A 16492-nucleotide genomic window follows, 5' to 3' on the forward strand; every position below is an offset into this window, starting at 1 on the left:
TAAAACTGGAAAAAATTAAACCTAACTGTAAGTTGTTTAAAAACAGTGTTGCAGGAGGACTGAAAATTAACAGAGGGAAACAGAAAGGAAGAGGAGCTTAGAGAGTGTTAATGAGATGAAGTAGAATTCAACATAGAAAGCACTAAGTGGGACAAAGGTTAATTTTACTTTCATACTATATAGTTCAAAATGAAGATGAAAATTTCCTTTCAGTGAATAACACAACATTGAGCTGTGGAAAAAAACACATTAGAAACAAAGATAATCTGACAGATGTATAATATTTAGTGGGAACCATGAACATGGCTTTTTCTGCCAGACAGATCAAGTCCATGAAAGATAACTGAGGTGTTTGGGAAAAACCCAAAGCCAGGCACTTTTGGGTTGAATGGCATAATTGTAATGTCCACTCTCTCTCAACTGTTGCAAATGTATAAGAAACAAAACTAAAAAAGTTATTTTCTTAAAAATCAGCTGACAAATGATCAAGCCAGCTTTTGGACCAAGCTTGTTGCTCCTTTCTTTTTTTGTAAAAATGATAGGGATTTTTTAAAACTGTGGAAGTGCAGATGCCTTTTAGAATTGATGACTTCACAGTAAGATGATGTCAACCACATTTGGGAAGGGAGGGCTGTGGGAGGAGGGAAGGGAGACTGTCCTCTTGGGCCATCTTTAAGAATTATGCCAGCTCTGGAAAACTTACACTAGCTCCTTGCTATGACCCCCACCCCCACCGTGAGCACACTGACTGAGTGCAGGCTGAGCATGACTGGAGGTCTTGCTGTCTTAGACTCCCCTCCAGCCATTACTAACGCTTTGTCGTCTCTCCCTTTCTCCCTTTTCTTGGGGCCTTGAAAGGTCCTTTGGGGTGGGGAGCAAAAAGATAACAGAACAGATGACTCCCCACCCAGGCGCTTTGTAGAACCAGAATAGCATTCCAGTGATGGGAGAGACTTTAATTTCCTAACACCTAACATCCCCTCGGTGCCTGCAAGAGCCAGGCTGCTCCTGACATGAGCTAGCCATATTTGTGACTGACCAGTATTAAACCTTCCTGCATTCCTGGGATGAGCCTTACAGCCTAACTTGGCCAAGGCTTAATTTTTTTCATTTGTCCTGGATTTTACTTAGTAGCATTTTATTGGGGATTTCAGCTTCTATTTGATAAGCGAAATTAGTCTGTAGTTCTCTGTGTTATCTTTGACAGGTTTTAGTAGTAGGATTTAACTGCCTTATAAAAATGCATTGGGAATCTTTTCATCTTTTTACGTTGTGGAGTAATTTCTTTTTTATTGAGGTCTAATTGACAGATAACCTTACATTAATCTCAGGTATACAACATACTGACTCGATATTTGTATATATTTTGAAATGGTCACCACAATAACTCTAGTTAACATCTATCACCATACATAGTTACAAAAAGTTTTTCTTCTGCTGAGAACTTTTAGGATCTACTCTCGTAGCAACTTGCAAATATGCAATACAGTATTATTAACTTGAGTCACGATGCTGTATATTACAGCCCGACTACTTATTTATGAGGAATTTCTTTAAAAATGCTTCCCACTAGCTGGGGGGCCGGGGCGGGGAGGGGGTGGGGCACAGAGACAGGTTACAGGTGAAGATACTGACCCTCCTCCACCTCAAGGGGCCTAGGTGGCTGCAGCCCCAGGGTAGTGAGCATTACTCCATACCATAACAGCAGTCTTGACCCTTCGTCCTAGTGTGATGTATAAATATTTTCATTTTCTGTGAACTGTGTTGTGAAAAAGTTAGGGAAACACCACATTGTAGCACAGGTTCTACTCAAAAGAAAAAAATGCTGACCCCACACTAAGAATTGGGAGAAGGGTGTATTCTGCCTCTTCTCTGCGGCTAGGGAACTCTCGGGGACCTCCCATTTAACTGAGATGTGGTTGTTTCCCACCTCTTTTTGACAAGGTCTGGAGCTTTCAGGTGAGTTGGCCCTGCCAGGTGCCTCCACTGGGCTGAGGCCCCGTTAGCCCAACGCAGCAGCAGGTGAACGTCCTGCGCCTTGCAGCTGTGTTCCTGCTCGGGGGTCAGCCCCTCTCCTCTCCAACCGTCCTGCCTGAGCCTTGAAGCTCGTGATGTTTGCTTGACCTTCGGAAATCAAACTTACTTTTAAAACTGGGTGCTTATGTGAGCACTGTTTCCCAAATATATACCCCATAATTGCCATGCTCTCTCTGAAGCGTCGCAATCTTTTGCCATCTTTTTGGTTCCCTTACCAGCAAATTAACACATTTTGACGTGGGCTTAAGAAATTTTTTTTCACAATTGAAATACTGAAGAACTCATCTGTAAAACCACCTCGGCCCAGCATCTTCTTTTGGCTGTGGTTCCCGTGATTTTCAAGGAATATTCTTTTACTTTCGTCTTGTTTCTTGGCTTATTCAAGTGTTGGGGAGATTCCTGAGACAGTAATAAAGTTAACCGGCTCTGAGAGCTTCTTGGGTGTCCTTTGTTTCACATAGTGTGACCTCATCCAATTCTGACAACCATCCTGCGAGTCCCAATTTTAAGGGGAGAAAACAGAGGCTTCCAAGCGTTCAGAGTTTAGAGAACCCTGCGGTGCCACAACAAAAATACATGTCTGGGCCAGCACCTGGCACCCCAGGCCGCCCTTTGCAACCTTTGGTGGGGACAGGAATGCCCCTGACAGAGACTTGGAGAGTCCTGGCCTTCCAGAGGGAAGGAGAGGCGAGACTGGAAGCCTTTACGGGCGAAGGAGGTCGGTGGATGCTGCCAGGAGGCCACGAGGACGCGGCATCAGTGGCTAGAGTGATGGTTCCTCACCCCACCCCACCCCTGGCCGCGAGATCGAGGCTGACTAAGAGGGAGTCGGAGGGCAGGGGCCCCCACGCAGCCCCGCGGGACCGGGCAGACGGTGGACAGGCGTGTTCCCGGGCCTCGGAGGCCCCATGACCTCGGCCGGCCGGCTCCGCGCGCCCTCCGTGGCTCCTCCCCCGCGCCCCTGCCCCGCCCGCGGCTCGGGGCGCTGTGCGCAGGGCGCGGCCGTTGTCCGGGCGGGCCGTTGGCGCACACGTGGTTTGTGGAAGTCTCGAGGCGGCGGCGGGCGGGGGCTGGCTGCGGGCTGCGGGGCCGAAGCCCCGAGGGCGCCCGCGGCGGCGTCCAGGTCGGAGGGCGGAGCGCGTCGCCCGGGGTGCGTGGCGGGCCGGGGCGGCGGGGCCGGAGCTGGGCGCGCGGGGGTCCGCGGCGGCGAGCGGAGAGGAGGCGGGGGCGCACGGGGGGCGGAGGCCCGCGCTGCGAGAGAGGCTGTTCTTGTGCCAAAAGTTCACTGTGAGTGAGTAGCGACGGGGAGGCCGGCGAGGGGCGCGGCCGCGACGCTGCGTGTCTTTGCAGGGCCTGCAGCGCGCCGGCGGCGAGGCGCAGGAAGATGCTCGAGGTCCTGGTGCTGAAGGTGAGCCAGCGCGAAGCCCGCGGGCCGGCGGTGACCCTCTACCCCCAGTGCAGGGTCCGTCCCGGCCGGGGACGCGGGTCTTTGGACCGCGGGGACGGGTACCAGATACGATCCCGGACTTAATTTGAGATAAACTACGTGAAATTTTAGTCCAGGTGTGGCCATGCACTGATTGCGATATCCTTAGAGTAGAAAGTTGTCCGTTGTTCCTCTGAAATTCAAATTTAACTGGGTGTCCTGTATCTAATTCTGGAACCTTAGGAGGAGGGACGGACGGTAATCCCTTCTCCCACGCACCCCGTCGCGGATCGGTGTTGGGTGAGGGCCCCCTCATGCTCCCGGTCCTTGGACACGGGGACCCTGACTTCTTCCTCTCCCCCGACGCGGGTCCTCTCCGGTGGGTCCCCACCCTTTGGCCCCTTGGGGCTGCGGCCCTGGACAGGAGCGGGGGTGTAACACTCAACCCCCGTGCCCGGCACACGCGCCCCTCCCGGCTTCACTCGTGGGGAACCCTGCCCTCTCGCGCGGGGGGACCCTGGCCCCTCCTCCTCACGCGGGCGCCTCGGGGCTCAGATTCTCGGAGTTGGGGGTGGCGGCGGGGCTCGCCTGGGTGGACAGCTGCGGTTTCGGCTCTGAGTCAGGCGGTGCTCCTTGGTGATGCAGGAGACTCTGAAGGCCTGGTGTGTTCACCATGTTACGTGGAGGAAGCAGTTTACAAAGCAGAGCAGAGGGGTGGGTTTCGGTTACTGGGAAAAGGAAATAAAAGTCACTTAAAAAAAATCATACTTTAGTAGGCAGAGGAGAGGGACATAGCAAATGATGGGATTTTTTAAAACCATCAACTTTCCTGCTCCTGTTTTATGTCTTATGTAATTTACATGCACAGAGATTCACAAATGTTTGAAGTAGCTGAGTCTTAAGGAGGGTTTGCTCTGAGCCCTTTAGGGGTTTCAGATCCACCTGGCAAGCTTCTCTCCACCATCAGTCCTAAATATGCCAGTCCGATTTCTCCTTTAGGAAAAGACAGGGTTCTTCCAGATACGGAGCCTGCCACGTGCAAATCCATTAGGGCAGAACTTTGGCAGGAGGAACGAACCCCTCTTCTCAGTTGGACCCAAGAACCCTTTTCTCTACCCCCTCAGCTCTGGTCTGCCCCCGCTTCCGGTTCTTACCGGGCTCACACTGACCACAGTCTCTGTCCAATATGGGAGTACTTCCCCACGTGTCCTGCAGGCACCACTTGTAGTTCTCCAGATTAATTTAGCTTTTACACGGATAAAAATATTTCTGCCTGGTATCTGTCAACAGATGAATGGATAAGCAAAATGTGGGATATACATATGATGGACTATTCTTCAGCCTTAAAAAGGAGGGAAATTCTGACACATGCTACAACATGGAAGAACCTTGAGGACATGTGTTAAGTGAAATAAGCCAGATAGAAAAGGATAAATAACTGTATGATTCCACCTGGCCCCAGGAGTAGTTAGATTCATAGAGAAAGTAGAATGCTCTTTCCCAGGGGCTGGGGGTGGGATGATTGGGAGTTACTATTTAATGGGTATAGAGTTTCACTTTTGCAAGATGAGGAGAGTTCTGGAGATGGATGGTAATGAAGGTAGCACAATATGAATGTAGTTAATGCCACTGAATATGGTTAAGGTGGTAAATTTTATGTGTAGTTTACAGTTAAAAATAAAATTTAATTTTAGTGGTTTTGTATTCATTTTAGTATATTTAGAAGTGAAAACACAACTAGCATTATGAACCTGTTAGGGTGAGGCTGATGAAGAAAAAAGTGTTGATTAAAAATGTATATTCAGAAAGCAGCCCAGGCAGCATGCGGTTGTGTAAGAGGTTAGTAAGGGAGAGTGCAGTGAGGCACGAGTAGGGTGGTGTACATGTGGGCTTGTTTTCCCAGAAGGGCTGCAAGGGAAAAGGATTGGCCGTGTCATCCTCGATCGGAAAGGGGATCCGCACCGAAAAAGTCCCAGGGCCATTGGTCCTACAGTCAAGCTATGTTAGTCGACAGGACCACTTACATTTTAGGACGGTGAGGCATGGACCCTTCAAGTGGACAGCTTTTGCCAGGAGGGGTGGTGGAAGGAGCTAAACAAGCTCTTACAGACATGGGTGAAATTCTGGAAGCTACAGGCTGTGACCTCACTAATGTGATCAGAACAGTTGTTACGCTGGCTGGCATCATAAAGTCAGTACCGCCCGTGAAATCTGCAAACGGTATTTCAGGCGCAGTTTTCCTGCTTCCCAGGCTGCTGCTTTGCGCAGAGGAGGCCATGCTGAGGTTGAAGCGATAGCTGTCCAGGGACCTCTCATGACAGCCGGTCTACAAGTGGTCCAAGCATTGTTTAGTCTGGAATTTTCATAATGGTTTAAAATTGATGTCTTAATTTTTATAGTTGATGTTGGGAAGTCTGAGTTTGAGTATAATAGCAAATGTTATTGTGGAAATACCATATACTAAGGGGAATTGAACATGAAGGATAGAGAATATTATAAATCAGTTTGTATATATATACATCAGTTAAACTGATGTTATAAATTACACTTAGACACACTCATTCCTGAATGTGGAAAAAGACACTCCTTATGTAGTTACTCAGATAAGTTAAAGGGAAGTAACATGTAGGAACGCTGAGTTACTATTCTAGAGAAATAGTTTCAATTAAATCCAATTAATTTAATGATGTCAAGTGTTTAGTTATCATGCCAGATATATGATTCTGCTTTTACTTCAGTAAAATTAAAGTATTCGTTTGAATGGTAGAGGTCAAGGAGAAGAAAGTGGACCAAAATTTTATATAAATATTTCTTTAATGAAAATAAAATAGACATGCAGAAAAAAGAAAAGAAAAGCACCGTGTCCGGCTGATGACGGCAGTGTGGGCAGGTTGCTTCATAGCCCTGGGGGGTCAGCGGCCGTCCTTGGTGCCAGAGGTGGAGTTGGGAGCCTGTCCCCTCCTAGTAAAGGATGTGGAAGAAAGTGCAACTTGAACCGCTTCTTCTGCTGGCTGGCAAAACTGACCCCAGCCTGGCCTGCATTTTCTAGGTTTTAGAAGCAGATTTTTAAATAACAAAACATTCTAGCAACTTCAAAGGATCTATGCTACCTTAAAAAAATTTATTTATTTATATTTTAAAGATTGGCACCTGAGCTGTTGCCAGTCTTCTTTTTTCTCTCCTGCTTTTTTTCCCCTAATCCCCCCAGTACATTGCTGTATATTTTTAGTCGTGGGTCCTCCTAGTTGTGGCATGTGGGACGCCGCCTCAATGTGGCCTGATGAGTGGTGGCATGGATCCCGACCAGCGAAACCCTGGGCCGCCAAAGCCGGAGCACACGAACTTAACCACTTGGCCACGGGGCCGGCCCCCCAAAATTTATTTTAAACGTTTTTTCCAAACTTGATATTTTGGAGATTTTCAAACATAAAAACAAGTTATAGTAACAATGTTGAGAATAACCGTATATCCCACACCTAGACTCAACAATTATTAATGTTCTGTTGCATTTGCATATTTCTTGATAAATATGTGTATATAAAATTATTTACTTTTTTTTACTGAACCATTTGAAAATTAGTTGAGAACTCTAAATACTTGGACGTGTTTCCTAAGAGCAAAGACTCTCTTCAATAACCACAATATAATTATCATACTTGAGAAATTTAACATTGGTACAATACTGTTGCCTAATATATAGTCCAGGCGTGAATTTCTCCAGTTGTCCCAATAATATCTTCTATAACTTGTTTTCTCTGATCCAGGACCCAATCAGAAATTAGGCATTGTATTTAGTTGTGGCCTTTTAGTTTCCTTAAATTTAAGCCAGTTTTCCTGGCTTTTTTGTATCTTTGTTGTCATTGAAATTTATAAAGAGCGAGGGCAGTTGCTTTGCAAAATATTCCTCACTTTGGGTTTGTCTGTCTGTTTCCTCATGATGTGTTTAGGTTAAACATTTTTAGTAAAAATACTGCGTAGATGATGTCACATCAGAGGACAAGAAGCTTTTTTAAAAAATCATTACTTTTCATTTAAAATAATTTAAAAATCTAACTTTTTGTTAGGAAATATTCTGGACATACAAAAAAGTATAGAAAATATGATCATAAACACCTAGACATTCACTACCAAGCTTTGTCAAGTGTTAACATTTTCACGTATTTGTTTCACGTCTGTAAACGATTTTTTAAATTGAGGTGTAATTTATATATAGTAAATTCATTATTTTTAATGAGAGTTCTGTGATATTTTGAAAAATTCATACAATCATGTAATCACTAGCACGATTAAGATGGGGAACAGTTCTATCACCCCCCACCCAGATAGTCATTTCTTTCCCCACCCCTGGTCCTTGGCAACCACTGATCTGTTTTCCTCCCTGTTAGTTTTGCCTTTTCCAGAGTGGCATAAAAATGGAATTTTGCATATAGAATCATACAGTAGTATGTAGCCTTTGTGTCTGGCTTCTTTGACTTAATACAATGCATTTGAGACTAATTTTTTGCATGTATCGGTAGTGTCCTCCTTTTTATTGATAAGTCGTATACCATTGTATGGATATGTGACAGTTTGTTTATACAATCAGCAGCTGAGGGCCATTTGAGTTGTTTCCGGTTTGGAGAGATTATAAAGAAAGTTGCTATAAACTTTACATGTAGGTTTTTGTGTGAACACAAGTTTTTGTTTCACGGGTAAATATCTAGGCTTGGGTTTCTGCATGTTTAACTTCATGAGAAACTTTTCCAAAGTAACTGCACCATTTTGGATTCCCGTGAGCAACGTACTAGAATTCTAGTTGCTCTGCATCCTCACCAGCACTTGATATTGTCGGTTTTATAAATATTAGCCATTCTAGTAGGTTTTTAATGCTATTGTCACCAAAAATTTGGTCTCTGAACCTGGTGCCAACCCAAATAATGAGAACAGAGTTTTGGGTGAAAAGGAAAGAAAGTTTTTATTTTCTTTGCCAGGCAAAGGGAATAGCAGCAGGCTAGCACTTTAGGAAGTCTTGGCTCCCCGTGTAGAAGTGGGTAATAAGGGGTTTTAAGAATTGCAGGGAATGTGGCTGCTCGCAGGGAGGGGGAGCCTGTGGCCTTGCTGGCTTTTTTCCACCAGCTCGGTGCTTTTCCACCAGCCTGCATTTGGCCTTGTGAGGCTGTTTGCTGGGAGGAGGATGGTGAGATAAGGGAATCTGCAGGCAGGTGTCCTTAGTCGTCTGCCTCCTGGTGGATAGTGGATTCTGGTGTGGGGAAGCTTGTCTGCTGACACAGAGGTTTCTCTTTGGCGATGTGTAGGACACGATAACCAGACACCTTTGTTGCAAGATGTTATCCAGACTCCCCAGAACTGCGGTTATTCTTAAGTCCTAAAGGAGGGAGCGTAAGCAGAGGAACTCGAGGAAGGAAAGGTTGTATGTGCTTTGAATTGCCAGCCTTAGCTCCTGGGAAAGTGTTACTTCAGATAAGGGAGACATTGCCCGTCAGGTTGTTGTTTAACCTGTATACTTCTAATTTTAGATAAAAACAGCCCAGGGCAGCATCTCGTTGTGGTTTTAATTTGCATTTGCCTAACAACAAATGATGTGTTGATCATCTTTTCATGTGCTTGTTTGCCATCCTTCCATGTTTTTTGGTCAAGTGGCTGTTTTGTTTTCTTATTATTGAGTTTTTAGAGTTCTTTATGTATTCTGGTTAAAGTTCTTTGTCGGGTGTGTGATTTGCAGATATTTTCTCCCAGTTTTTGGCTAATCTTTTCTTTCTCTTAACAGTGTCTTTCAAAGAGTGGAAGTTTGTAATTTGGATTAAGTCCAATTTATCAATTTCTGCTTCTCTGAATTATACTTTTGGTGTTATATCTAATAAATCTTTGCCTAACCTACATTCACAAAGATATCCCTCGATGTATTCTTTTAGAAATTTTATAGTTTTATATGATCCATTTGAGTTGATTTCTGTATAAGGTACAAGGAATGGATCAAAGTTCATTTTTGTGCATATGGATGACTAATTGTTACAGCATGATTTGAAACAACTACCTTTTCTCCATTTAATTGCCTTGTGCCTTTATTGAAAATCAATTGACCATAGAGGCCAGCCCAGTGGCTCAGTGGTTAAGTTTGCACGTTCTGCTTCTCGGCAGCCTGGGGTTCGCCGGTTCGGATCCCAGGTGTGGACATGGCACTGCTTGGCAAAAGCCATGCTGTGGTAGGCGTCCCACGTATAAAGTAGAGGAAGATGGGCCGGGATGTTAGCTCACAGTCTTCCTCAGCAAAAAGAAGAGGGATTGTCAGTAGTTAGCTCAGGGCTAATCTTCCTCAAAAAAAAAAAAGAAAGAAAATCAATTGACCATAAATGTGTGGGTCTATTTCTGCTCTGTTGATTTATGTATCTATGCTTTCTTCAGTTACCACACTGTTCTGATTACTATACCTTTACGCTAAGTCTTGAAATCACATAGTGTGTGTCTTCTAGCTATGTGGTGGTTCTTCAGATTTATTTGGACTGTTCTGGTTCCTTTGCCTTTCCAATAGGAATTTCATAATTTAGTGTGTTGATTTCTTAATTCGTGCTGGAATTGAATTGTATTTATAGATCCTTTTGGGGAAAAGCAACATCTTAACCCATGGACACTGTATATCTGCATTAAAATTCCTCTTTGATTTCTTTCATCAGTGGTTTTGTAACCAAACTCAATGAGTCTGTCTCTTGGTGAGTGCGGAGCCAAAAAGCACAACCAAGGCTGAAGTGGGTGAAGAAAAAAAGGTTTGCTGCATGTAAAAGCAATGGAGAACACTGGGGATAGCTCGCAAAGCAGTGTCTGCCCCCTTCCCCAGTTTAGTGTGGTGGAGACTACACCAGAGTGCAGAGGATATGTTACAACTGTGTAACAACTGGGCCTAATGAGGGCCCATGTGCAGGCCCTTACATAGTGCATTCAAGGCACCATTACATACTGAGATCAGTGTAACACGCCTTTACATAACGAGGTCAAGGGATTATTATATAACAGGTCCAAGGTAACTTTTGGACTCGCAGAGCTGGAGCAATTTGCAAGGGTCCTGCTGGAACCATGTAAGTTTCCCTGCAGGATGGCAACATCTGCAAAAAATGAGGTCATCAGCTTCTGAAAAACAGCACATTTAGTTTTCTCCTTGTCTGGAAAACACTTGACAGACTGTGTTTAGTTTCAGATCAGATTTTCATTAACTCTTTCCTTGCCTGGTTTCTGGTCATATTTTGTACCTCTCGGCATACAAATTTTGCACATATTTTGTTAGATTTATTCCTAAGAAATTCCTGTGTTTTTGTTGCTGTTGCAAATGATACTATTTTTTAGCTTTAAATGTCCAATTTTCGTTGCTGAAATATAGATGTACAATTGAATATACTATATTACCTTGTACCCTGGAACCTTGCTAAAGTCACTTATTAGTTCTAGTTTATATTTTGTCGACTTTTTAGGATTTTCTGTGTAGATATTCTCATTTGTAAATAGGAACAGTTTTCTTTCTTCTTTTCCAATCTTCAGTCTCTTTCTCTTCTTACTGTGCTGATGAGGACCTCTAGTACAATGCTGAATAGGCGTGGTCAGTGCACCACCGGTGAAGTTTTTATTTTGTATGCTCCACGTTTTAGTTCTGGAATTAACCTTCTCCCAAGGTTTTTTTTTTTCTAGTTCCCATTTCTTTTGTGAGATCCTTGTTTTTCAACATCTGGGCAATCTTGGGCTCACTTTCTATTGGCTATTTTTCTTCTTGGCTGTGTATCACATTTTCATTTGTTTTTGTGTCTGGTAAGTGTGTATGTTACGCTGCATGCTGTGGTTTACGCGTCTGGAAAGTGTGTAGGTTACGCTGCACGCTGTGGTTTACGCGTCTGGTAAGTGTGTAGGTTACGCTGCACGCTGGGGTTTACGCGTCTGGTAAGTGTGTAGGTTACGCTGCACGCTGGGGTTTACGCGTCTGGAAAGTGTGTAGGTTACCCTGCACGCTGGGGTTTACGCGTCTGGTAAGTGTGTAGGTTATGCTGCACGCTGGGGTTTACGCGTCTGGTAAGTGTGTAGGTTACGCTGCACGCTGGGGTTTACGCGTCTGGTAAGTGTGTAGGTTACGCTGCACGCTGGGGTTTACGCGTCTGGTAAGTGTGTAGGTTACCCTGCATGCTGTGGTTGTGGTGAACGATGTGGACTTGCAGTTCAGTCACTGCCTCTCCGTCTGCACTTCAGGAGGCGTAGTTTATGGTTTGCTCACCTGCTTGGTTTTGCCTTAGTGATAGAGCACATCCTGTTTGTCCTGCAACATGGTCTTTACTTCGCAGGCGTAGGGGAGGGAGACAGTTCCTCTACCCTCTAGGTCCTTCTGGCTGCTCTAAGAATTAAATTGACAAGAGATAGAATAACAGGAGAGAATCAAACAAAGCTTTGTAGCATGTATACAGGGGAGAAACCCAGGAAAACTGAGTAACTTGCCAGAATGGCCGAAGTCACCACCTTAAATCCATCTTCAGCTAAAGACAAAGGAGAATGTTTGGGGTAGCGGTTTGGACTTCAAACGGGAGGAAGGCACTTCACATGGACGTGGAGAAGTGAATGTTTGATAAACAGGCGTTTGCTGGGCCGTCTATGGACACTGGAACCTGAAAGAGATCTTTTGAATGGCCTTTGCTGGATGCCTTCCTTTCTCCTACACCTAGAATTATCTATGGTGATAGCTCCTTCCTGGGACAGACCTTCTATCTTAAATTCTTTTAGGCAGTTAGGAGGAAGGTCAAAGTTTCTTTCAAAGTCTTTGGTCCTTAAAAATAATCAAGGCAAAGAGACACATTTTGGGGCTGGCCAGTTCTGATCCCCTACACAGGCATAGCACTGGAGGGGTTTCTGGAGCGCTCGAGGTGCTTGCTAAGCCTCTTCAGCTTGCCAGGACCCTGACTGCAAACTGCGTTTCCTGTGATGGATGTCAGAGATGAACAGAGCTGGACACTAGTTAAAGCAGCGAGAACGTTCTTCAGTGACTGCGGCCGCAGTGAAGGAGCCGAGCTCCATTCCGGTTTGTGCAGAGGTGACCAGGCATTTTAAAGGGAGAATGAGGAAGAGGCGGGGAGGGGCTCCTGTGACCAATGCCACAGGGTGGTCAGTGCCAGTGTGATCAGGCCCGTGTCTCCTAGCCGGGAGTCAGGCTTCTGGCTCCCCCCAGAGACCAGGAGATGGAGGCCCTGGCCTTCCTGATGATTCAGAGGAACGGCTCAGGCCCTGGGGCAGGACTTCCTCCCGAGGAGCAGGAGAGGCATGCATATCCCAAAGGGACGGGAAGGCTTCCCAGCTGTGAGTCCTTCTAGTGACTGCTCTAAGAGAGGGAGGTCGAGGGCCTGTGTCAGGTGTGGGCTGGAACAAACAGGAAATTCTCCTGGCAGCCTGGCGCTTCTCGGGCAGGCATGTTAGAGGGGCTGGGGCGTGCTGCTGGAAGCCACACTGGAGCTGGGGCGGCCTCTGATGCCAAGAGTTCTGCAGGCGTCCTGGGCCGCAGCTCCGGCTCTCTATTTCCGCTGGCCTTCCAACTGTTGCTTTTCTCTGGAACTTGGCGTCTTGCCTGTGCAATTCAGGGTCGGCCAAGGGTTCAAGGAGCTTTTGTGTGTAGACTTCAGGGCTCTCAGCCCCTCAGAGCCTCTCTTCCAGAATTTCTCCCCTAATTTACAGCAGCTCTGGCGGCCCTAACTCTGTTCTCTGGTTCCTCAAGCCACAAACACTGTGGCTTGCTGCTCATGTTGCAGCTGCTTACACCACGTGGACTGGGGAGTGTTCTCTGCGAAGCTCTGTGCAGACATGGATGTCACCCAGTGACAGTGCTCCTTTCAAGGACCGAATCCCCTCCAGTTTGGGCCTGCTTTGGGGAGCTCTTCCGGCCCTTCACGTAGTTATTTTGTGTTTTTTCCAGGGTTCAGCATTGTTCCTTGCAGATGGGTTGGTCCATACAAACTCATCTGCCATTACTGGAACCAGAACGGCTAGCTGTTCTTTTTTCCAACTATTTATTATAAAAATGTTCAAACATTCAGAAAAATAGAAAGAATGCTAATGGGAACATCTGTACTCCTGACACCTGGTATCTAGGATCCAAATCATTGCTTTTAGGCCCTTTCAGGAGGCAGCATGGGGAAATGAATACATTTGAAAAATCGTGAGTTCCTACTGATGTTTTCAATTCAAATTTAAGTTTTCATTTTATTTTGTACCTTTTCTCTGACAATGAAAATCTTGGTTTCTAATAATGTTAATATATAAAGATACATTCAGAGAAGTCTGGCTTTATCTCTGCCCCTTCTGGCCCATTCCGGCCTCCTCTGTAATAGTTTATATCTGTTTTGGTTTATTTTCCATCATTTCTTTCTTTTAATTTGAACAGAATGTACATGTATTCACATTTCCTTCTCTTTCTGACGAAAGACATAGAATGCTAAAAACATTGCTCCGAACCTTGCTTTTGTACTTATGGATATTTTCAAAATACAGGAGATCAAGGGTATTTATCTGTTTGCTTTTTGAGTCACAATACAGAATTAAAAATTACTTGCATATTATTGGTTACGTGTTTTAGAATTTTATCTTTGAGTCTTTGATTTTTTTCCCAGCTTTATTGAAATATGTTTGACATATAACATTGTGTAAGTTGAAGGTGTGCAATGTGATGATTTGAAATACATAGGTATTGAGGGTCTTTTTTCTTTGGTCTGACCATTGAAGACAGAGGCACTGGTCAGGAATTTGTTAGATCACTTAAATTAGAAACAGTTGTTGTGGTTCTAAGGTTTATGTTATTTTATGATTCTACTTTTAATCATGTATTGTTTTGTTTGTCTTTTAAAATTTTACAGATTGAAGATCCAGGTTGTTTCTGGGTTATTATAAAAGGATGTAGTTCCTTTTTAGATCATGAAGCTGACTATCAAAAACTAAATAGTGCCATGAATGACTTCTATAACAGAATGTGTCACGATATAGAAATAAAACCGCTAATGTTGGAAGAAGGGCAGGTATGTATCTAAATGTGCTTTAAGCGCTGTGTCTTGAAATACTACCGCAAATGTAAAATATTTTGGCAACTAATATGATCAAAGCGTTTAGGGAATTTTAATTACTTGTAATCATTGCCCCACGTTAGGTTCTTTGGTTGCACAAGATTCAGACGAGTCATGCTAAGTGGCGGTTGTTGTATTGGGTTCCTGTGGGGCAGCAGGAGATGAAAGGTCATCTAAATTCAGGCACTGGGGCCATCCTCCTGGGGCTGGGAACCAGAGGATTATTCTAGATCATCACAGGTGTGGGGACCTTAGCAAAGAGAGCACGGCGGTTTTCAATCTGGGGCTGATGCCTCCCTTTTGGTTGCTCATGACTTTGGCCAACTTCTGCTTCTTTACTTTCCCTACTCCGCATTATGGCCCCTCCTTCCTTTTTTGCACTCTCAGCTCTCATGCCTATGGTCCGACTCTCTCTACAGGTCACTCATTTCTCAGAAGAGTTTGAATTTTTATAATAACATGATAGGAGAAGATTTAGAATCTCTTTATGAGAAAAATTAGAAATAATTTTAATTCCTTCCCCCACCAAAAATTATCATTAATAACATTTATTATTTTTTTTCTATACCGTTGACTTGTTGAAGAAAAGAAACCAAGTCAATTGTCCTTTTAAAATCTTCCACATTTTGGACAACCTGATTGTTTCCTTGTGGTGGTGGTGGTGACCTTTCCCTCTATCGCTTGTGTTTTGTGTGGACCGATAGTTAAATATAAAACTTTGGTTCAATATAAGGTAACTTTTTTTCCCCCCAAAGAATGATGGGTGCTGGGAGCCTCATCTTGTCTTGAATTGGGAGATAGCAGGACTTCTGATGTTGCTGAGATTGACCGCTGGATTCCACTGGCGGCGGCCTGCGCCCTGCCATGTGCTGGTGCCCCTCAGCTTTCTGTGTGATGGTTACGCCTTCCAGTGACCACCCCTGCCCAGATGAGCTCTTTCAGTTAAGCTTGTGAAATGGTCCTTTTCACCTTCCTTCTGCACTCGCGAGCTGGGTTTTCTGTAGAAAGGTGTTCCTCATCTATTAGGACCTTTTGGCTGTCCTGAAATAACAGTTCACAATGGAAAGGTAGAAAAATTGCATGATTCTTTCCCTTATCAATTTTCAGGGTAGTGATTTGTGCCTACTTGTCTGCCTTGGTGGCCAGAGGTTGATTTGTTTTTCTCTCCTTTCATTTTTTAAGTATTGTATTGTACTATATTGAGTGCTGTATTGAATATCAAGTACTATATTGAACTCATGGCTTTTATTATAATCATCAATTGTAATCATTATTGTTGATGCTTAAATTGTCCCGTTTTTGGCCAGTGGAAGCCCTAGTATGCCAGCTCTTTGAAGTTGACTGGCTGTGTGAATTATTAACCATATTCACATCATTCCTACAAATTTCTTTGACGTAAGCTTTAAACAGAAATACCCTCCATCCTCAGGCAGGATTTCTTCTGAATCATGTGAGGCTGTCAAGGACCCATCCCTTGCGGAGTGGCCGCACTGTTTCCTGACTTCACTTCCTGCAGGCAGGAACCCCCACGGGCCCACTTTGTCCCTGTTGGGCACAGCTCTCCCCACCGGGCCACTGTATAGGCCTGTGCAGCATATTGTTGCCTGTCTGTGGATTTCAGTCAAGTTGGTGTGGCCTGGCAGTCCTGTGGGACAGTCAGGATGCCATGCGCTCTCACTTCAGCAGGGCAGTGTCCTCAAAGGGGGCTTCAGGCATTCATTCAGTCATTCAGCAAGTAGTTTTTGAAGACTTAGTACGTGCCAGTCACTGTTCTGCATGCTGGGAATGTGGCAGTAATCAAAACAGACGGGAATCCACATCATCATGGAGCTGGCGTCCTGTTGGGGCGCATCCTAGACCAGTGTTAGAGGGCAGGAGAAGCCCTGGGAGGAGAACGGGGAGGATGAGGCTGGGGCTGCAATTTCCTGTGGGTCTGTGCATGATTGACAGTCATTTGTAA

The 16492-nt window shown here is 44.9% G+C and overlaps 1 protein-coding gene and 1 pseudogene across 3 annotated transcripts in view; both read left to right on the top strand.

Moving 5' to 3' along the window:
• The first annotated feature begins 2919 nt into the window (after positions 1 to 2919).
• TDRD12 (tudor domain containing 12) overlaps positions 2920 to 16492 on the top strand; it is an 85800-nt gene continuing 72227 nt past the window's right edge. The window contains exons 1-3 of one of the 3 annotated variants that reach the window (XM_070498580.1): positions 2920 to 3187; positions 3388 to 3445; positions 14329 to 14487. In XM_070498580.1, coding sequence (XP_070354681.1) covers positions 2946 to 3187; positions 3388 to 3445; positions 14329 to 14487 — 459 coding nt within the window. In that variant the 5' untranslated portion in view covers positions 2920 to 2945. Of the gene's footprint in view, positions 3188 to 3387; positions 3446 to 14328; positions 14488 to 16492 lie in introns of those variants that run through there. The other 2 variants (XM_070498581.1, XM_070498582.1) reach the window with 2 other exon arrangements.
• On the top strand, positions 3778 to 6003 carry LOC106843328 (uncharacterized; annotated as a pseudogene).

Source organism: Equus asinus, chromosome 26 (genome assembly GCF_041296235.1).
Source record: "Equus asinus isolate D_3611 breed Donkey chromosome 26, EquAss-T2T_v2, whole genome shotgun sequence".
Classification (NCBI taxonomy): domain Eukaryota; kingdom Metazoa; phylum Chordata; class Mammalia; order Perissodactyla; family Equidae; genus Equus; species Equus asinus.